Here is a 22,748-nt window from a genome sequence, read left to right as displayed (position 1 = left end):
ATTCCATGGCGCTTTACAAGTGAGGAGGGGTATACATAATAAAAACAAGTACAATAATCTTGAACAATACAAGTCATAACTGGTACAGGAGGAGTGAGGACCCTGCCCGCGAGGGCTCACAGTAATAGGGACACATACGGCAGCAGTGGCTCAGTATTGGGGTATCAGGTGCAGTAATAGGGACACATACGGCAGCAGCGGCTCAGTATCAGGATATCAGGTGCATTAATAGGGACACATGGCAGCAGCGGCTCAGTATTGGGGTATCAGGTGCAGTAATAGGGACACATACGGCAGCAGTGGCTCAGTATTGGGGTATCAGGTGCAGTAATAGGGACACATACGGCAGCAGCGGCTCAGTATCGGGATATCAGGTGCATTAATAGGGACACATGGCAGCAGCGGCTCAGTATTGGGGTATCAGGTGCAGTAATAGGGACACATACGGCAGCAGCGGCTCAGTATTGGGGTATCAGGTGCAGTAATAGGGACACATACGGCAGCAGCGGCTCAGTATTGGGATATCAGGTGCATTAATAGGGACACATGGCAGCAGCGGCTCAGTATTGGGGTATCAGGTGCAGTAATAGGGACACATACGGCAGCAGTGGCTCAGTATTGGGGTATCAGGTGCAGTAATAGGGACACATACGGCAGCAGCGGCTCAGTATCGGGATATCAGGTGCATTAATAGGGACACATGGCAGCAGCGGCTCAGTATTGGGGTATCAGGGGCAGTAATAGGGACACATACGGAAGCAGCGGCTCAGTATTGGGGTAACAGGTGCAGTAATAGGGACACATACGGCAGCAGCGGCTCAGTATTGGGGTATCAGGTGCAGTAATAGGGACACATACGGCAGCAGCGGCTCAGTATCGGGATATCAGGTGCATTAATAGGGACACATGGCAGCAGCGGCTCAGTATTGGGGTATCAGGTGCAGTAATAGGGACACATACGGCAGCAGCGGCTCAGTATTGGGGTATCAGGTGCAGTAATAGGGACACATACGGCAGCAGCGGCTCAGTATTGGGATATCAGGTGCATTAATAGGGACACATGGCAGCAGCGGCTCAGTATTGGGGTATCAGGTGCAGTAATAGGGACACATACGGCAGCAGTGGCTCAGTATTGGGGTATCAGGGGCAGTAATAGTGACACATACGGCAGCAGCGGCTCAGTATTGGGGTATCAGGTGCAGTAATAGGGTCACATACGCCAGCAGGGGCTCAGTATTGGGGTATCAGGTGCAGTAATAGGGACACATACGGCAGCAGCGGCTCAGTATTGGGGTATCAGGGGCAGTAATAGGGACACATACGGCAGCAGCGGCTCAGTATTGTGGTAACGGGCAGTAATAGGGACACATACGGCAGCAGCGGCTCAGTATTGGGGTATCAGGGGCAGTAATAGGGACACATACGGCAGCAGCGGCTCAGTATTGGGGTATCAGAAGCAGTAATAGGGACACATACGGCAGCAGCTCAGTATTGGGGTATCAGGGACAGTAATAGGGACACATACGGCAGCAGCGGCTCAGTATTGGAGTATCAGGGGCAGTAATAGGGACACATATGGCAGCAGCGGCTCAGTATTGGGGTATCAGCAGGATGAGGAGTTTGTGCAGGTTGGGAATAGATGGTGATGGCTGGAATGTGAGGCGTGAAACATGTCTTTGTAGTTTTCTCTGCAGCTGACTTGTGGCTGGAAGAAGTTGTCATGTCGGTCTGGGACAGATGGAAAAGATGTGAAAAATGACGACTCCATCATAAAGAACATCAGCGGTAAGACATTATCTGTAACTGTGCTGTGATCTCTTATATGTTCTGTAGGGCTGGTATCTACCACTGACCATATGGCGGTAATATTAATATTAGTCTTTATATAGAGATTATTTTCAGTAATAGCGAGGTCATCTGCTGAGGTTCTCCTCCACTATTAGGGCGCGTCACCCAGCTGTAACCAAGGTTACCTGGTAAGGGGCCCACTCAGAAGCTTCGGCCCTTCCCCCTGAACCAAAACCCTAGCTATACCTCTGACCTGCACCATGATCACATATGTAATGTGCAGTTCATTCTTTTCTTTGATTGTTTCCATAAATTCCTAAAAAAAAAAATCAGTTTGTAAATGGCACCAGCGCAGCGGCACAGTAGCAGCTATCGGTGATCCAGTGGCTGCTACTGCGCAGGTGTCGGCAGCACCATCTTGGAGGAGGATTTTTTTTCTCTCTAGCAAGTTGGCGCTGCCGACACCTGCGCAGTAGCAGCCACTGGATCGCCAGTAGCAGCTACTGCGCAAGCAGGAAGGGCGCCATTTCCTAAATTATTTAATTTTTTTATGAATTTATGAATATAATCAAATAAACAAATAAAAGAATGAACTGCACATTACATATGTGATCATGCTGCAGCGTAGGCTCCGCCGCCAGCGATATAATATTCATTATGTAAAATACTGCCATACTGATGAATAGTGAATTAGAGCACCACATGAAGACCCCCCACAGACCACCCCCCACAGACCGCCCCGGAGCAGGAGCATATAATTAACTCAAAACTGAAAATAAAGATTAAACAACAACCACAAGACGGATTTCATCACCCAAGGTATCATTGTAATCGGTATAATGGCGCCGACCTGACCCTGTCTGTAGGTTACTGTGCATAATCCTGCTGACAGGGTCACTTTAACTATGAAAAATCTGTTATTAAAATGAATGCCATCCTATGCACAACTTTTGTACTATTACGTGAGATTTCTATCAGATTGAATATGTTTTCACATATGTAACATGATCATAAAACAACATTTTTCAAACAGAGAAAAAAAGTAAATAAAAAAAGTAATGTATCTCTACAAACAAAGACGACGTGCATTCACCATATAATGCGTTTCATGCTGGTATGGCCCTTAATCGACTGAAATGTGTCATATGGTGGATGCACGTCTTATTTCAATGAAGGATACATTATGAAGGATGAAATAAAGCTACATTTTTTATATCGCACTTCGGATGCCGATTACTCTCTTTTCGCTTGGCTATTACTGTTACTGCTAAAGGGAATCTGTCAGCAGTCCTTACTTATGTAATCTGAGGACAGCATGATGTAGCAGCTGAGACTCAGAATTCAGCAATGTGCCATTTATCAGGATGTGTGCTGTTTACTTACAATAAAGGGTTTTTCACTAGGAGATTATCACTGCTCGGACCACAGTGCATGCGAGACATAGTGCAATCACGCCCTGTCCTATGATAATCAGCTCACTGTCAATAGACCATATACAAAAAAAGCGTGGTGGGGGCAGGGTTAGCTTTCTCAGCTCTGCTACATGACACATCTAAGAACTCCAGGATTGTGTCACAGCTGCTGAACCCAGTAATTTAAGAGATACATCACTGGAATCGGGGTCTCTTTTCCTTTATTAGGCTTCTCTCACATGGGGTAGCAAAAACCTGCTGACAGATTCCCTTTAACCCTCTGTGTGCACAGACAGGAGACGAGTAACCACTTGCACTAGTGGTGCCATTCTCTGCATAGCAGATTTACAGTCCAGAAAGGATAGCAAAGTGAAAACTAAAGCTTTAGTGCTACATTTCCCTGGAAGACGTCGGCATGCGGTACTTACTGCAGGGCCATCACCCTTGCTGCGCGTTTTCAGGATGTGCTGCTTAACCTCCTGCAATCCTTTCTTCCTCCCGTATTTACTTGCCATCCATAAGCTCCGCTGAAATCCAGTAAGGCCTGAAACAGCCATATGCATGCTCATTGTGTCCATAAATCGCATTTTTGAGCCCTGGAACAAGAAAGAACAGTACGTTGCCATTCTCAGTCTGCATGTATTAAAATGTGTCACTTTGATCATCCGTTGTCAAGTTACTACAAAATAGAGACATGTCTGTAACTTCCCGTAGGGGGAACCTAGGAGTTTACTGCATACTGTTATATACTAGTGACTAAAATTACAGTCACTAGTATATATTATTATTTTTATTTTTTTTTTAATTGCTGCTTCCAGTTACACAGGCTTTATCCCACTGTAGTCTTTTCAATCTTTTAGCGATAATTTTTTTTTTTGGCACTCTGCCTTGAACAGTGTTTGCACAATACTTCAAACCACACAGAGTTCACTTTCTGCAGACAGTTCGCTTTCTTCCATTGTCCACCTTTTCCCATCAGGTCTTATAGTTGCCGAGTCTTCTTGTAGCTCTTTAAAAAGTTTTGACTCACTTTTGGTGAGATTTCCACCGATTTTTCTTCTAATTTCAACCATAAGCGGCGACTTAGTCATACAAAATTACTATTTTATATCGCTTTCTGAGTAATCAGTCTCCATTCATCACAGTTTTCTCATTTCTCTAAGTTCTACAATCTTACTCCACAAAGGAAAACAAATAAAAAAGTAACCAACTTGACACCAATCACACAACTGGTTACATTAAGGAAAGCCGGTTCATATCAACCTATCAATTTCAGACTTAGGGAAGATTTTGATTTGTCATTTTTTTTTGATTAACCAAAACAAAATTAATCTAATGCGTATGGGGTCTCAAAAGTAAGGTCTAGACCTTCGACAGCTACTAATCAATTTGTATCTAATTACTGAATGCAGCTGCTGTTCACAAGATTGCACGTGACTGATGAGACGAATCCTGGGCACAGGAGCCATGTCGTCTGCCTTTTGCAAGAGATTTTTTTTTTTTTTAAAGATGATCCAAGGAGAAGTTTAGAAACATAATCCTTGTAGTATGGCTTTAATATAGAGCCTATTGTGCCCTAAACCCTAAACAGTAACACAGAGGACCATGAAAGACAGAAACCAATATAGAAAAAAGATCCTCCATAAACAATATAATGTATAAAAAGTGGAGATTTATACTAGGCGAAAAATTAAAAAGACATGATTAAAAAGAAAAAAGGAGATGGCAACACATACTAAACAGAGAAGGAAAAAACACACTGTGCAAGGGTTATACTAGAGATTATTACAATTAAAAAGGATTGTATATATAGAGCATATGGATTGGTAAGTGCTTAATAATGGGAATGAGAATGCTTGCTGTAACCCTAATTATAATGACAATTCGATACACACTTCAGGCGGTAAGGGTTAATATGCAAGAAAAAGGTGCAGATCAGATGGTTGTGATGTCTGGATATGAAGCTATAGTGGCATGATTCCAAAGCATCTGCCAGCAGACAGACCAGGGACAGTAAGGCTACTTTCACACTAGCGTTAACTGCATTACGTCTCAAAACGTCTTTTTTCAGAAAAAACGCATCCAGCAAAAGTTTTTGCTGGATGCGTTTTTTCCCCATAGACTTGTATTGGCGACGTATTGCGACGGATTGGCATACGTCGTGTCCGTTTTACGACGGATGCGTCGAAATTTGGCCACACGTCGTCGGCAAAAAACGTTGCTTGTAACGTTTTTTGTCTCCGCCTAAAAAACGTGTCGCGACGCATCCTGCGGCATACGTCGTTGGCTACAATGGAAGCCTATGAGCGACGGATGCGTCGGGACACGTCGTACGACGCAATGCAGCGCTGCAATACGTTTTTTTACACTGAGCATGCTCAGAAGCTGGATTTTGTTGCCAATTGGCCAGACACCCCCAAATCTATATAAACCTGGCCTGGGCCTTCAACCCCACATATGCCAGCAAGACCCAGAGAGAAGACTGCCAGCCACAAGACCCCAGCCAGCCACGTATTTAAGTGCCACGTATATAAGTGCCACGTATATAAGTGCCACGTATATAAGTGCCACGTATATAAGTGCCACGTATATAAGTGCCACGTATTTCAGTGCCACGTATTTCAGTGCCACGTATTTAAGTGTCACGTATATAAGTGCCACGTATATAAGTGCCACGTATTTAAGTGCCACGTACTATAAATACTATAACTACGTGGTTATACGTGGCACTTATATACGTGGCACTTAAATACGTGGCACTTATATACGTGGCACTGAAATACGTGGCACTGAAATACGTGGCACTGAAATACGTGGCACTTATATACGTGGCACTGAAATACGTGGCACTGAAATACGTGGCACTGAAATACGTGGCACTGAAATACGTGGCACTGAAATACGTGGCACTATGACTGTCAGAAAATGTTCATTAAACGGTTGGGGGTGAGGTTAGGGGTAGGGTTTGGATCCCTTTATCATCATCCGTAGTTCATTAATCGGATGTATCCAGAGTCGCCTCCGTCTCCGTTGCTGCAGAAGCATCCTCCGTTTTTCCGCTGCCGCCTCCTTCTCCCGCACTATGATATCCAGGCGATTCGTCTCAAAGATAATGTCGGTAACCAAACTAGCAATGCTCACAAGAACACCTTCCATCGCTGCCACAAAACTAAAACCCTCAAAGATGGGCTGTAAAAACAGTAACTATATAGTTTTCCATATTTTCCAGTAGCCAATCAAATTTGGGAGCCTCCCATTTTAAAAACGGATCAGTCGTAAAAACGGATGCAACGGATGGTAAAAACGGATGCAACGTATGCAACGCATCCAGTATTTTCGACGGAAACGTTTAACGGATTTGCGACGGATCCGTCGAAATGCTGTATGCGTTGCATACGTTTTTCACTTTTTTGACGCATCCGTTTTTTCGGCAAAAAAACGGATTTGCGACGTAATGCAGTTAACGCTAGTGTGAAAGTAGCCTAAGAGAAATACAATTTATATAGCCATTATTAAAACAAGACTCAATATACGATTACAGACAGGCATAATTAGCTAAGCTCTAACTTGCAACAGCGGACCCCCTTTACACGTGTTACGGGTGTTCTTCCTGAGAATCATGCCACTATACGCTACCATTCAAAAGTTTAGGGTCACTTAGAAATTTCCTTATTTTTGAAAGAAAAGCAGTTTTTCCAATGAAGCTAGCATTAAATGATTCAGAAATACACTCTCTATACATTGCTAATGTGGTAAATGACTATTCTAGCTACAAACGTCTGGTTTGTAATGCAATATCTTCATAGGTGTATAGAGGCCCATTTCCAACAACCATCACTCCAGTGCTCTTGTGGTACTTTGTGTTTGCTAACTGTGTAAGAAGGCTAATGGATGGTTACCTACTTTACCCTTGAAAACCCTTGTGCAAGTATGTTATCACAGCTGAAAACAGTTTGGCTGATTAGAGAACCTATAATTCTGACCTTCCTTTGAGCTAGTTGAGAATCTGGAGCATGACATTTTTTGGTTCCATTAAACTCTCAAAATGGCCAGAAAAAAAAGAACTTTCATGTGAAACTCAACAGTCTATTCTAGTTCTTAGAAATTAAGGCTATTCCATGCGAGATATTGCCAAGAAACTGAAGATTTCCTACAACGGTGTGTACTACTCCCTTCAGAGGAGAGCACAAACAGGCTCTAACCAGAGTAGAAAGAGAAGTGGGAGGCCCCGCTGCACAACTGAGCAACACGACAAGTACATTAGAATCTGTAGTTTGAGAAATCGACGTCTCACACGTCCTCAACTGGCAGCTTCATTAAATAGTACATGCAAAATGCCAGTGTCAAAGTCTACAGTGAAGAGGTGACTCCGGGATGCTGGTTTTCAGGGCAGAGTGGCAAAGAAAAAGCCATATCTGAGACTGGATAATAAAAGGAAAAGATTAATATGGGCAAAATAACATAGACATTGGACCGAGGAAGATTGGGAACAAGCATTATGGACAGACAAATCCAAGTTTGAGGTGTTTTGGATCACACAGAAGAACATTTGTGAGATGCAGAACAACTGAAAAGATGCTGGAAGAGTGCTTGATGCCATCTGTCAAGCATGGTGGAGGTAATGTGATGGTCTGGGGTTGCTTTGGTGCTGGTAAAGTGGGAGATTTGTACAAGGTAAAAGGGATTTTGAATAAGGAAGGCTATCACTCCATTTTGCAGTGCCCTGCCATACCCTGTGGACAGCGCTTGATTGGACCCAATTTCATCCTACAACAGGACAATGACCCAAGGCACATCTCCAAATTATGCAAGAACTATTTAGGGAAGAAGCAGGCTGCTGGTATTCTATCTGTAATGGAGTGGCCAGCACAGTCACCAGATCTCAACCCCATTGAGCTGTTGTGGGAGCAGCTTGACCGTATGGTATGGAAAAAATGCCCATCAAGCCAAACCAACTTGTGGGAGGGGCTTCTGGAAGCGTGGGGTGAAATTTCTCCAGATTACCTGAGAATGCCAAAGGTCTGCCATGCTGTAATTGCTGCAAAGGGAACATTCTTTGACGAAAGCAAAGATTGAAGGAGAAAATTATTATTATAAATAAAAATCTCTTTTTCGAACCTTGTCAATGTCTGGACTAGATTTTCAATTCATTTGACAACTCATTTGATTAATAAAAGTATGAGATTTCATGGAAAACACAAAATTGTCTGGGTGACCCTAAACTTTTGAACGGTAGTGTATACCACCCTTAAAAGAAACTGGGGAATACTGATGGCTGATCCGGACCTGTAAGGGGTTATACCCGCGCCTCCTGGTATTACCTATAGAAGTGGAAAATCTATCAAAGATAAATTGGTACACAGCCTGTAAGAGAGAAGAGTACGCGGTAAGGGGCCCTGGTTGGATAGAAGGACCTGCGGCTTCTTCAGATGACTTCTACATTTAAAATTGGACTACCTATTGCAAATCATTCACCAGCCCCGCATCTGCAGAACAGGGAGGGTTATCAGGGTCTTTTACTTTTGCAAAACAGCCGAAGTAGTGTACAAGGCAGCCTGTACCTGCCCGTTGGATTACATATGAAAAACAACCAGAGAATTTAGGGGAAGGGTAGGGGAACGCCTGGGAGACATACACCATCGCTGGGATACCCCCCCATTGCATGACATATAAACAAGGTGCATGGGGGAGGTTGAATGATATCTCCTTTTGTGTCATAGATGGAATCAGATCAAAGATTAGAAAGGGTGACTTACACAAATACTACAGAAGGAATGTGAGTGGACCTTCAGGATGGATTCAATCACCAAAGGCGCTCAAGTTAAATATCATATGGGTGCTTTTCGCAGGGGGTACCTGTTTGGGTGTCTCATAACCAAGTGGTACTTCTGGATCCCTGAAAGTTATTTTTGACATCCAGTGGGTCCATTTTTTATTGTTCCCTTATCACAATAATACATCTACATATTTCTCACCATGAAATCCGAATGTACCAGTTGACCCCACCTAACTATTAAGTCCAGATACAATTTCTTTATCCGAATATAAAACAAATCTGTTTCATCATGGAGAATAATAAGGGTGCTTTACTTCATCTGAATATTCATAGCTCTTTACAAAAAAGCAATCCCCTAGTCATATTAGAGAGAATAACAATTGTGTTTCTAAGCATTTGCTCTATTTTCCACTAAAAATAATCCTAGTATAATGAGAAATAGTGAACCTAAGCCAGAACGATTATGGAGCATTACCAATATTGCTTATGAAATGTTATCAGTAGGAACGTTTGCAGAGGCTCGCGGTACTAGCGCATTGTAAAATGGATGCGTCCCGATCTGGAATACAAATATCTCAGAGCTAGACCACTAAAAAAGATGGAGGTGTGCTCCAGTGTGGAACACGACTCTTGGGGTACGCATGTGCCAACCAAGACCGGAAATGATGTTAGGTATCGGCGATGTCACTCCAGTGCAATGTGGAACGGAAAGCACGCATGCGCCAGCCACATAACCGGAAGTGACGCGAGTCACTGATATCGGCACTTGGACGCAACCGCTAGTGGATGAATTTGTCTACACAGGTGTACTTACATACATCAGAGGCCAGGAACAGATATCTAATAGTGCAAGGTTTTTAATTATGTTTCGGAAACCAGCCTCATTTTAGGTTCTAGGTGGGGTATTTAAAAGGGAACAAACAGCAACTTAGATCCTCTACCAGCTTCATATTCAGTTATCTGGGCCTCCTGATGAACCACCTATGGAGAAAGGAATCAGGCCATTACATATGGGATAAGTAACCCATATCTACTATATCAGTATATGCAAGAGCACGGACACTTTGTTTGCGCAGAGCGGTACGGTGGCTCAGTGGTTAGCACTACAGCACTGGGGTCCTGGGTTCAAATCTAACCAAGAACAACATCTGCAAGGAGTTTGCATCTTCTCCCTGTGTTTGCGTGGGTTTCCTTCCACACTTCAAAGACATACTGATAGGGACTCTCAATCTAATTTCCCTATGGGGGACAGTGCCGGTAATGTCTGTAAAGCGCTGTGGAATTAATGGTGCTATATAAATTAGTAAAATAAACAAATTACTGTCTCAAGCACTGTATTTCTGGTTGATATATAGTCAGTTTATGGGACAAATCAATCCAATCTTTTCTAAAAAAAAAAAAAAAAAAAGTGACCATGAGTTGCCGTGTATCATCATACACAAGTACTGATACTTTTTGATTTGCTGTGATACTTTATTGCACTGAGAGATTTTATTACTGACTATTGGCTTACTTGTTAATAGAAGCGCTGGCACATTATCAACCTACCGAGACAAGCGGCAGAGGACAAATGACAGTCCGCCATCTAGGTTGTTCTCCTTGTGGTCCCAATAGGCATAATGGAGGTGCATTACTAATTGTGGAGGAGTCCCATATATTCAATAGAAGACCTTGTGTGATTAGAACCCTGGTTAGGTTTCCTTATACTTCTATCTTTGGGGTCTTGTATGTATATATGTCTAGTGCTTGCAAGATACACTGCTGATAACAGGATTAAGAATATATTTACCTACCCCCCTTTCTCTTGTGGTGTTTTTTGGTGTATTGAATTCTCCCGATATCCCTGGACCCAGAAATAGGGACATATAGGGACAGCTGTCGTGGAGCGGGGGCAACACTTGTATCATTTAGGGTGCCAACCTCCGCAGCAAGGGGATAGGGCTGCCTAGGGTATATTAGGATGGGTAATTTAGTATATGGCGTTTGTTTCTACATTTTAAAATCATCTAATATATAAAGCTGTATGTGTGTATGTATGTGTGTGTGTGTGTATGTCCGGGATTGGCATCTGAATCGTCGCAGCTACAGCCACAAAATTTTGCACAGTCACACGTCTGGACCCCGAGAGCGTCAAAGCTATGTTGTGAGGTGAAATTTTAACCCCGCGCTTTCCAATTCACCAAACAATTTTGCCCCTATCTACATAATGGGGAAAAAATGAAAGGAAAAGTGTTGGAGGCAAATTAACAGCTGCCAGATGTGAACAAGGGGGACTTAAAGAATGACAGCGATGGCGCCAAAGAGTATATACCGTACAGTTGCTAAGGTGGGGCCCCAACATGGGATAATCACCACACCACCACAGGGATATGAACACACACACAAAATGCGCCACACACTACCACGTGCTCAAACACATATACCACCCTCAGCACACATTTCACCACACATACACCAACCTCGCCACATAAAACTCGAAACACAAAAGTCGCCGCTCAAAACTCGCCACGCGCAAAACTCTCCACATGCAAAACTCGCCACACGTGCAAAAGTCACCTCATGGAAAACTCGCCACACGCAAAACTTGCACACGCGGAAAAATTGCCACATGCACAAAAGTTGCAACACATGCAAAAGTTGCCTCACACAAAACTTGCACATACTCAAAACGCACCACACATAAAACTCGCCACGCGCAAAACTCGCCATGCGCAAAACTTGCTGCACACAACTTGCTACACTAACCAGTCACATGCAACTCGACACACAAAAAGTTGCTACACGCATGTCGCCACACAAAACTCATCTCACAAAAGTCGCTACATGCATGTCGCCACACACAACTCAACACACACAACTTGACACACAAAACTCGCCCTAAAACACACACAAGTCTGGTATTATCCTTCAAAAATAAAAATCTGATTAATAAGCAGACAAACTACAAGAGCAACAAATGTACCATATAGGAATCCGGCAGCTGTCAGTCACATGACCTGTCTATTATGTGTATGTGTGAGCTAATATATACTGCCAGGGGGGAGGGCTTACTGTTGGCTGGGGATTTATCAGGCTGCCAATTTAGCTTACAAATACTGAGGTAAAAATACTGACCAAATAACGTGTGAACGAGGTCTAATACAGGAGGAGATGACATACAGATATATACTATATACAGGAGGAGATGACACACAGGTATATACTATTTACAGGGGAGATGACACACAGGTAGTCTATATATATAATTGTCTAAGGGTTTTTCCGTCTGTCTGTCTGTCTGTCTGTCTGTCCTGGAAATCCCGCGTCTCTGATTGGTCGAGGCCGCCAGGCCTCGACCAATCAGAGACGGGCACAGCATGGCGACGATGATGTCATAATGGAAATCCCACGTCTCTGATTGGTCGAGGCCGCCAGGCCTCGACCAATCAGCGACGGGCACAGTATCGACGTAGATGTCATAATGGTTGCCATGGCGACGATGATGTCATAAAGGTTGCCTCAACCAATCAGCGACGGGCACAGTCTGCCGCGAATTCTGGAATCATCATTGTCCATATACTACAGGGACATGCATATTCTAGAATACCCGATGCATTAGAATCGGGCCACAATCTAGTATACTATATACAGGAGGAGATGACACACAGATATATACTATATACAGGAGAGATGACACACAGGTATATACTATATAGAGGAGGAGATGACATACAGGTACAAACTACATACAGGAGGAGATGACATACAGGTATATACTATATACAGGAGGAGATGACACACAGGTATATACTATATACAGGAGCAGATTACCTACAGGTATATAGTATATACAGGAGGAGATGACATACAGGTATATGCTATGTATAGGAGGAGATGACATACAGGTATATACTATATACAGGAGGAGATGACACACAGATATATACTATATATAGGTGAGATGACACACAGGTATATACTATATACAGGAGGAGATTACATACAGGTATATACTATATATAGGAGGAGATGACATACAGGTATATACTATATACAGGGGAGATGACACACAGCAGGTATATACCATATACAGGGGAGATGACATACAGGTATATACTATATACAGGAAATGACATACAGGTGTATACTATATATAAGGGAGACGACAAACATGTATATACTGAGGTGAAAATGAGAGGTGTGAGGTGAAAATGAAAAGGTGTGAGTGCAAAATGAGAGGAGTGAGGGAAAATAGTGGAGTGATCGGAAAATGACAGATGTGAGGTCGAAATGACAAGTGTTAGGGGGGAATGAGAGGAGTGAGGGGGAAAATAAGAGGAGTGAGGGGGAAAATGAGAGGTGTGAGGGAGAAAATGAGAGATGTGAGGGGGAAAATGAAAGATGTGAGGGGGAAAACGAGAGGCGTGATGGGAAAATAAGAGAAGTGAGGTGCTATAACTAACCACAGATATTTACTATGCCCAGGCAACGCCGGGCTCTTCAGCTAGTATCTAATAAAATTGATTTTTAAGGTATTCTATTGAATTTGATACTTGATGACCTTGGACTATACACTCCCCCTTTTTTTGTCTAATTTGTATAATCAGAGCACTGGTCCTGAAAAGAGTAACGCCCAACCTGTGTTCTGCCCCAACAACCACCCAATTAAAGCCCCACACCTCCGGAGACAGATGGAACTTTATTTTTTTTTCTGAAAGGGCATCTGTCACCTACTTCTTCGTATATAAGCTTCAGCCACTGGCATCAGGGGCTTATCTACAGCATTCTGTAATGCTGTAGATAAGCCCCCGATGTAACCTGAAAGGTAAGAAAAACAAGTTATATTATACTCACCTGGGGGGGGGGCGGTCCGGGTCCGATGGGTGTTGCGGTCCGGTGCGGCGCCTCCTATCTTCATGCGATGACGTCCTCTTCTTGTTTTCATGCTGCGGCTCCGGCGCAGGAGTACTTTATCTTCCCTGTTGAGGTCAGAGCAAAGTACTGCAGTGCGCAGGGGCCGGGAAAGGTCAGAGAGGCCCAGCGCCTGCGCACTGCAGTACTTTGCTCTGCCCTCAACAGGGAAGATAAAGTACACCTGCGCCGGAGCCGAGGCAGGAAGACAAGAAGAGGACGTCATCGTATGAAGTTGGGAGGTGCCGGACCGGACTGCAACGTCCATCAGACTGGACCGCCCCTGGGTGAGTATAATATAACCTGTTTTTCTTATCTTTCAGGTTACAACGGGGGCTTATCTACAGCATTACATAATGCTGTAGATAAGCCCCTGACGGCAGTGGCTGCAGCTTGTATACGAAAAAGTAGGTGACAGATTCCCTTTAAAATGGAATCTGTTACTCGATTCATCCTGCACATCCACAGGCAGCATGAATTACAGATTGGTGGCAGGTATATTTTTCTCTAAAAAGCTCCGATGTTTCAGATAATCCAAAGTCTAAAAAGGAGGACTATAGGTATAGATGTGACTAGTCTGGCACCATCCCTGCACTGCTTTAGTTGACCGACAGATCTCTGGCTTTATACACATGGGAGAGAATTGGCAATCACCTGGAGAAGTGTGGCGGTCTTCAAAACTATATTTATTCTGAAACATTGCAGCTTTTTGATGAAAAATATACATGGCTTCCATTGTGCAGCCAGGCTCTGATTCACGCTGACAGTGGTTTGGGCAGCATGAACTGAGTGACAGATTCCCTTTAAAGGGGGATAAATAGTAATAATAAAAAGTAAAGAAAAATAAACTACCAACAGGCAGCCAAGTCACTTATACACAAGAAAACAGGACATAATACATGATATAGCAATCATATACTGTCCTGTAAATAATATCTGATGTCTGCAGTATATGACTGATATATAATATTCAATAACCATAAAATATCAGATACCACTATGACTAGATAACAGTCACATATTAGCATGCTATATACCAGTTACATGTCGCCTTGCATACTGTAAGTGGTGCACTATGCATCCTTCTTATATAACAAGGGACTGGTATAATGTCTGATGTTCTGTAATACAGTGGCTTGTGAAAGTATTCACCCTTTGTCATTTTTCGTGTTTTGGTACCTCGACCTGGAACTTCCCAGTTTTTTAAGGCTTTGCAGCAGTTCATGTAATGAACATGCCTACAGCTGTGAACATTTGCATTTCTTTTTATTGTGATGCAAACAAATAGGATATTATAACTGAAAACTTCACCCCTCTAAAGTGAGTACTTTTATAGAGCCTCCACTTGTGGCAATTACAGGTGCAAGTCGCTTTAGATAAGTCTCTATGAGCTTTCCACATCTAGCCACTGCAATTTTTCTCTATTCCTCAAGGTAAAACTGCTCCAGCTCCTTCAAGTAAAGGTACCGTCACATTAAGCGACGCTGCAGCGATATCGACGACGATGCCGATCGCTGCAGCGTCGCTGTGTGGTCGCTGGAGAGCTGTCACACAGACAGCTCTCCAACGACCAACGATGCTGAAGTCCCCGGGTAACCAGGGTAAACATCGGGTTACTAAGCGCAGGGCCGCGCTTAGTAACCCGATGTTTACCCTGGTTACCAGTGTAAATGTAAAAAAAACAAACACTACATACTTACATTCCGGTGTCTGTCGCTGTTGTGAACTCTGTTTTTGGGCTCCCTCTTGTGGTCACAAGTGGTACTGTGTGAGTGCTGTCTTTGGGCTCCCTCTGGTGGCTCTTTGTGTCATTCTGCAGGTCTGAGGCAGGATCAGCTGTCTCGTTATCTGTTAGCTGGTTTCCTGTTTAGCTCACCTGGACTTTCAGTGGTTGCCTGCTGTCGATGTATTCAGTGCTATTTTGATCTCTCCTGAATTCCTTCGCTATCAGTCTCTTCAAGAGAAGCTAAGTTTTCTGTTTGGTTATTTTTTGCTCATCAGTGTTCAATATGTTTCTTGGTTATTTACTTGTCCTTGTCCAGCTTGCTAATATGTGATTTCCTTGCTTGCTGGTAGCTCTGGGGGGCTGAGTTTCTCCCCTCACACCGTTAGTTGGTGTGGGGGTTCTTGAATTCTTGGCGTGGATATTTTGTATAGGGTTTTTTACTGACCGCACAGTTCCCTGCCTGTCTTCTGCTATCTAGTATTAGTGGGCCTCATTTGCTGAATCTGTTTTCATTTCTACGTTTTGTATTTTCCCCTTACCTCACCGTTAATATTTGTTGGGGGCTTCCTATATCTTTGGGGTCATTTCTCTGAGGCAAGTGAGGTCTTACTTTCTCTATAGGGGTAGCAAGTTTCTCAGGCTGCGTCGAGACGTCCAGGAATTTAGGCACGTTCACCGGCTACCTTCAGTGTGTTTGGTTAGGATTAGGTTTTGCGGTCAGTCCAGTTACCACCTCCTTAGAGCTCGTTCTATGTTCAGTTACTTAGCTAGTTCATTCCGTGATCCTCAGCCACTAAGGATCATAACATGTCACGTCCCTCGCCTTCAGCTTCCCTGCACTGTGTAAGCGCCGGCCCTAAAGCACAGCGGTGACGTCACCGCTGTGCTTTGCTTTACGGCCGGCACTGACACATTCAGTGCAGGAAGCTCTGAGCAGCAGCGCGGACGCCGGGGGACGTGACAGACATCAGAGGGTGAGTATGTAGTGTTTTTTTTTTACTTTTACAATGGCAACCAGGGTAAATATCGGGTTACTAAGCGCGGCCCTGCGCTTAGTAACCCGATATTTACCCTGGTTACCATTGTAAAACATTGCTGGCATCGTTGCTTTTGCTGTCAAACACGACGATACACGCCGATCTGACGACCAAATAAAGTTCTGGACTTTCAGCAACGACCAGCGATATCACAGCGGGATCCAGATCGCTGCTGCGTGTCAAACACAACGATATCGCTATCCAGGACGCTGCAACGTCACGAATCGCTATCGTTATCGTTCTAAAGTCGTTTAGTGTGAAGGTACCTTAAGATGGTCTCCTCAGGTGAACAGCAATCTTCAAGTCTGACCATAGATTCTCAATTGGATTAAGGTCTAGGCTTTGACTAGGCCACTCCAAAACATTTACACGTTTCCCCTTTAACCACTCGAGAGTTACTTTAGCAGTATGCTTTGGGTCATTGTCTTGTTGGAAGATGAACCTCCATCCCAGTCTCACATCACTGACAAACAGATTTTGCTCAAGAATATCCTTGTATTTTGTACCATCCATCTTCACCTCGACGCAAACAAGTTTCTCTGTCCCTGCTGCTGAAAAACATCCCCACAACATGATGCTGCCACCACCACTATGTTTTACTGTGGGGATGCAGTTATTGGGGTGATGAGCTATGTTGGTTTGGCCCAAGACAAAGCATTTACCTTGGTCGGCAAAAAGTTAAATTTTGGTCTCATCTGACGACAGCACCTTCCTCCATACATTTGGGAAGTCTCCCACGTCTTTTGGCAAACTAAAAATGAGCCTTAAAATTTGTGTTTGTAAGTAATGGCTTTTTTCTACCCTCTCTTCCATAAAGGCCACCTCCATGAAGTGTAGAGCTTATTGTGGTTGTATAGACAGATACTCCAATCTTTACTTGGGAACTCTGCAGTTCCTTCAGGATTATCTTTGAAGTCTCTGTGCTACATCTCTGATTAATGCCCTCCTTGCAAAACGCTGAGAGTTTTGGTAGGCGGCCCTCTCTTTGGAGGTTTGTTGTGGTACCATATTCTTTCCATTTCATGATAATGGATGTAATGTTGCTCCAGGGAATCATCGGAGATTGGGATATTTGTTTATAACCCAACCCTGACTTGTACTTCTCAACTACTTTGTCCCTGATTTGTATGGAGATCTCCTTGGTCTTCATGGTGTTGTTTAACGACCTCCGCCGTACTATTACGGCGGAGGTCAGATCCCCTGCTTTGAGGTGGGCTCCGGCGGTGAGCCCACCTCAAAGCCGCGACATGTCAGCTGTTTTGTACAGCTGACATGTGCACGCAATCAGCGCGAGCGGAATCGCGATCCGCCCGCGCCCATTAACTAGTTAAATGCCGCCGTCAAGCGCTGACAGCGGCATTTAACTAGCGCTCCACTGACCCCCGTCACATGATCGGGGATCAGCGGTGCATTGCCATAACAACCAGAGGTCTCCTTGAGACCTCTATGGTTGTTGATGGCCGATTGCTTTGAGCGCCACCCAGTGGTCGGCGTTCAAAGTACACCTGCCTTTCTGCTATATAGAGCTGATCTGTGCTTCACCTCTATGTAGCAGAGGCGATCATGTAGTGCATGCTTCTAGCCTCCTATGGAGGCTATTGAAGCATGCCAAAAAAAAAAAAAAAAAGTGTTTAAAAATATAAAAAAAAATATAAAAGTTCAAATCACTTAATTTTGGCGTTTTGATTTTTTTTCTCGCTACGCCATTTAGCGATCAGGTTAATCCTTTGTTTTTATTGATAGATCAGGCGATTCTGAATGCGGCGATACCAAATATGTGTATGTTTAATTTTTTTTTTGTTTTATTTTGATTGGGGCGAAAGGGGGTTTCGCCCCAATCAAAATAAAACAATTAAAAAAAAAATTAAAAAACAAAGGATTAACCTGATCGCTAAATGGCGTAGCGAGAAAAAAAATCAAAACGCCAAAATTAAGTTTTTTTGGTCGCCGCGACATTGTATTAAAATGTAATAACGGGCGATCAAAAAAACGTATCTGCACCAAAATGGTATCATTGAAAACGTCAGCTTGGCACGCAAAAAATAAGCCCTCACCCGACCCCAGATCACGAAAATTGGAGACGCTACGGGTATCGGAATATCGCACAATTTTTTCTTTTTTTTTTTTCTTTTAGCAAATTTTTTTCACCACTTAGATAAAAAATAACCTAGACATGTTTGGTGTCTATGAACTCGTAGTGACCTAGAGAATCATAATGGCAGGTTAGTTTTAGCATTTGGTGAAACTAGCAAAAAAGCCCAAAAAAAAAACAAATTTGAGATTGCACTTTTTTTGCAATTTTATCACACTTGGATTTTTTTTCCCGTTTTCTGTTACACGGCATGGTAAAACCAATGGTATCTTTCAAAAGTACATCTCGTCCCGCAAAAAATAAGCTCTCACATGGCCATATTGACGGAAAAATAAAAAAGTTATGGCTCTGTGAAGGTGGGGAGCAAAAACTGAAAACAAAAAAAAAACGGAAAAAGCTCCGGGGGTGAAGGGGTTAAAGCATGGCAAAAGTTAAAAAAAAAAAAAAAGTTTAAAAAAAATGAAAAAAATAAAAAATATAAAAGTTTAAGTCACCCCCTTTCGCCCCATCCAAAATAAAACAATAAAAAAGAAAATCAAACCTACACATATTTGGTATCGCCGTGTTCAGAATCGCCCGATCTATCAATAAAAAAAATGATTAACTTGATCGCTAAACAGCGTAGCGAGAAAAGAATTTGAAACGCCAGAATTATGTTTTTTTGGTGGCCGCGACATTGCATTAAAATGCAATAACGGCGATCAAAAGAACGTATCTGCACCAAAATGGCATCATTAAAAATGCCAGCTCGGCATGCAAAAAATAAGCCCTCACCTGACCCCTGATCAGGAAAAATGGAGACGCTACGGGTATCGGAAAATGGCACTTTTTTTTTTTTTTTTTTTTTTTTTTTTTTAAGCAAAGTTTGGAATTTTTTTTGTATCACTTAGATAAAACGTAGCCTAGACATGTTTGGTGTCTATGAACTCGAAATGACCTGGAGAATCATAATGGCAGGTTAGTTTTAGCATTTAGCGAACCTAGCAAAAAAGCCAAACGAAAAACAAGTGTGGGACTGCACTTTTTTTCTGCAATTTCCCAGCAGTTGGAATTTTTTTCCCGTTTTCTAGTACACGACATGCTAAAATCAATGATATTGTTCAAAAGTGCAACTTGTCCCGCAAAAAAAAATTAAAAAAGTTATGGCTCTGGGAAGGAGGAGAGTGAAAAACGAGAACGCAAAAACGGAAAAGGGCAAGGTCGTGAAGGGGTTAATTAGTTGCGCCTCTTGCTTAACGCTGTTGCAGCCTCTGTGGCCTTTCAGAAAAATTGTGTATATACTGACAGACCAGGTAACACTTAGGTTGCACACAGGTGGACCTCCTTTTACTAAGAATATGACTTATGAAGGTAATTGCTTGCTCCAGAAATTGTTAAGGGCTTCATAGCAAAAGAGATGAACAAGCCAATTTTTAGTTATTTGATCCCATTAATTTAACTTGTGCCTATATTTTTCTCACTTCACTTCCTTAGGACTATTTAGTGCTGATGCATCACATACAAATCAGATTACAAAAATATTTAAACATAGGTTGTAAAAGTAACAAAATAGGTAAAAAGCCAAGGGGGTGACTACTTTCACAAGCCACTGCATACACCATGTCACATATTCTGTACAATATGTGAGGTCTTGCCGTCAGTGTCCCCTTCCTGGTCAGTCGGGTGCAGAATTCTGGGCCGTCAGGGCAGTGGCTCTTGCTTCGTCGTACTGCAGCAGCTTGAGCTTTCATACTGATTGGGTCTTGCTGAAGCCAATAAACTCGTACTGACTGTGTGACCCAATATGAAAGTTCAAGCTGCTGCAATAAGACATAGCAAGAGCAGCAACATATGAACTGCAGCCATGACACTACGAGCCACGGACAGACATAGTTGGAGGTGAACAGCGTCCTGCCTCTACTACACCTCCTCATCTTACACAGAGTCCAAACGTCCTCCAACACCATCACACCACGTTCCTCCGCTCCAAGTTTCTCCCTCTCTGCCCCTCACCCTCCACCTGCAAGTGTGGGGCTAAAATCGAATGAATGATTGTGAACAAAGTCTGGATCCTGCTGTTGAGGGAGGGCGAATTCATTTGATAAACCAGTACTATATCAACCTAATGACAGTGCGCTCTCTTTTCGTGTTTTTTTTTTTTAGTTATAAAGTTTGGACAGTATTTAGGCATTAGCTTTAGGCATTCTTCATTTAATTATCTTTACAACTGCATAACATTTTAGAATTCTTTTTTTAAACAACGGTAATAAACCATCAAACATGCAAATGTTTGGTTTCCAAAACGTTTCCACAACTTTGGCCACTTGTGTACAATGAACTCACTAATAACAATGTGAGCAGTAAACAAAATATGCCGAATATTTTGAACTTTGCATCATAAAAAGGATTGGCCTGCTATAAAGATACACTGAAAATGTATCAAAGGATTTTGAACCCAGAATGCCGTGATAATGAAAAGTGGAGATTCACTTTAAAGGGGCGGTCCACTTCTCGGACCATCTCAAAGATGCTGACTACGGTAATCAGCAGGGCACGTTGCATACAGTATGTGACCGCCACAGTCGCACTGCCTTCACATGCCCATGTTGTACATCACTTCAGATTTCCTTACAGGGGTTGTCCGCTACTCTGACAATTCCATCTCAATCCTTGATTCCTCCCAGTAAAATAATAACACCTATACTAGCTCTGCTGCAGGCGTCGTTCCACCGGGGTCAGCACTGGCTCTCCCGCGGCTCCCCTGATCCCCGTGACCAATCACCGCTGGCTTCACTCTCCCTTGTTTTCGGCAAATCAAGACATCCGAAGTAAGTGAGAGAGAAGCCGCAGCGCTCACTCAGCCTGGATGTCAGTTACACCCGAAGGAGAAGGCAGCGGTGATTGGCTGCAGGGATCACGTGATATAACAATGTCACGCAAGCCCTGGGGGAGCAAGAGCCGAATGGCGCCGGTGTCAGCACTTGGCGTTATTATTTTACTGGGGAGGAACATGGGGATTGAGAAGGGGTTGTCTGTTACTTTAAAGAAATGACAAAGTGATATTAAAACTTTGGGCAAAAGTGAAGGCAGTGCGTCTGTATACTATATACAAAGTGACTAGATGATTACCGTCGTCAGCCTCTTTATATGTTTTCAGATATTTTGTTGGCGGTTTTCTAACTTTACAATTATTTTTCAGTTTGTTACTAGCGTGAGAGATGCGGAACATGAATAGCTCATGTGGCTACCTGAAAGTCTGTAAGCAAAATTTGCCTCCATTTAGTCATTTGCTTACATAATAGCTTACTGCTGTGATGGTCTACGAGCCTCCGTGGATGGCGCACACCCCAATAACCGTGCAGCTCGTTGCTAATGAGTGCGGCTGTAGCTTGTATTAAAGAACATAACACACATAATGAGAATACAAATAAAGCCGCCATAAAAACCATCAACAGCTAGCCAGCTGGTGACCACTAACCCACTGGTAATTGAGATTTTTCCACACTGTGAAGTGTAAAAGCAAATTGACCATAAACATTAAATGGAAACAGGTATTTAAAAGGGTATTCCCATTACAGACAGTGACGGCATGTTGCTAGCTGCTTTGCTTTCCCAATTGGTTGGGGCCCAGCTGCTGAATCCCACTGATAATGGGAAGGTGTTGTAGTGCTCGTTTAGTGCCACTTTACAGCAGTTATGTCATTACCTCCACAGGCAAGATTACAATGAAAGGAAACCTGCGCAATAACCCTGCACAGGTCACAGAGCCATAGAAGTCAATAGACAGCGTTCTTACCTTTTTCCCCCCAGAGGTAACATGACAGTATACCTTTGGCTAGTGCTACGTGGCAATATGTGTCATGTCACAGATCGTTTTTGGTCTTTTGCCTTGAGACCATTTGTCTGCTTTTTGACCTTGCACCTCCATTTCAAAGATTCCATTTGGCTTTAAAAAAGAAAAGCCAAGTCGCAGACATGTGGCATGCAAGATGCAGTTGCACTCAACCTTCAAAGATGGCACAGGGTTGGGATTTTTTGCAAAGGTTCA

General features: G+C 43.2%; 1 protein-coding gene across 6 annotated transcripts in view; it reads right to left on the bottom strand.

Moving 5' to 3' along the window:
- The window catches only part of POLG (DNA polymerase gamma, catalytic subunit), a 150,512-nt gene that overhangs the window by 104,287 nt on the left and 23,477 nt on the right, over positions 1 to 22,748 (bottom strand). For all 6 annotated transcript variants that reach the window (XM_077263486.1, XM_077263488.1, XM_077263485.1 and 3 more), the window contains one exon: positions 3,629 to 3,796. In XM_077263486.1, the coding sequence (XP_077119601.1) occupies positions 3,629 to 3,796 (168 nt within the window). The remainder of the gene's footprint in view (positions 1 to 3,628; positions 3,797 to 22,748) is intronic.

This window comes from Ranitomeya variabilis, chromosome 5 (assembly GCF_051348905.1).
Source record: "Ranitomeya variabilis isolate aRanVar5 chromosome 5, aRanVar5.hap1, whole genome shotgun sequence".
NCBI classification, from domain to species: Eukaryota; Metazoa; Chordata; class Amphibia; order Anura; family Dendrobatidae; genus Ranitomeya; species Ranitomeya variabilis.
This window is presented reverse-complemented; position numbering and strand designations above follow the sequence as displayed.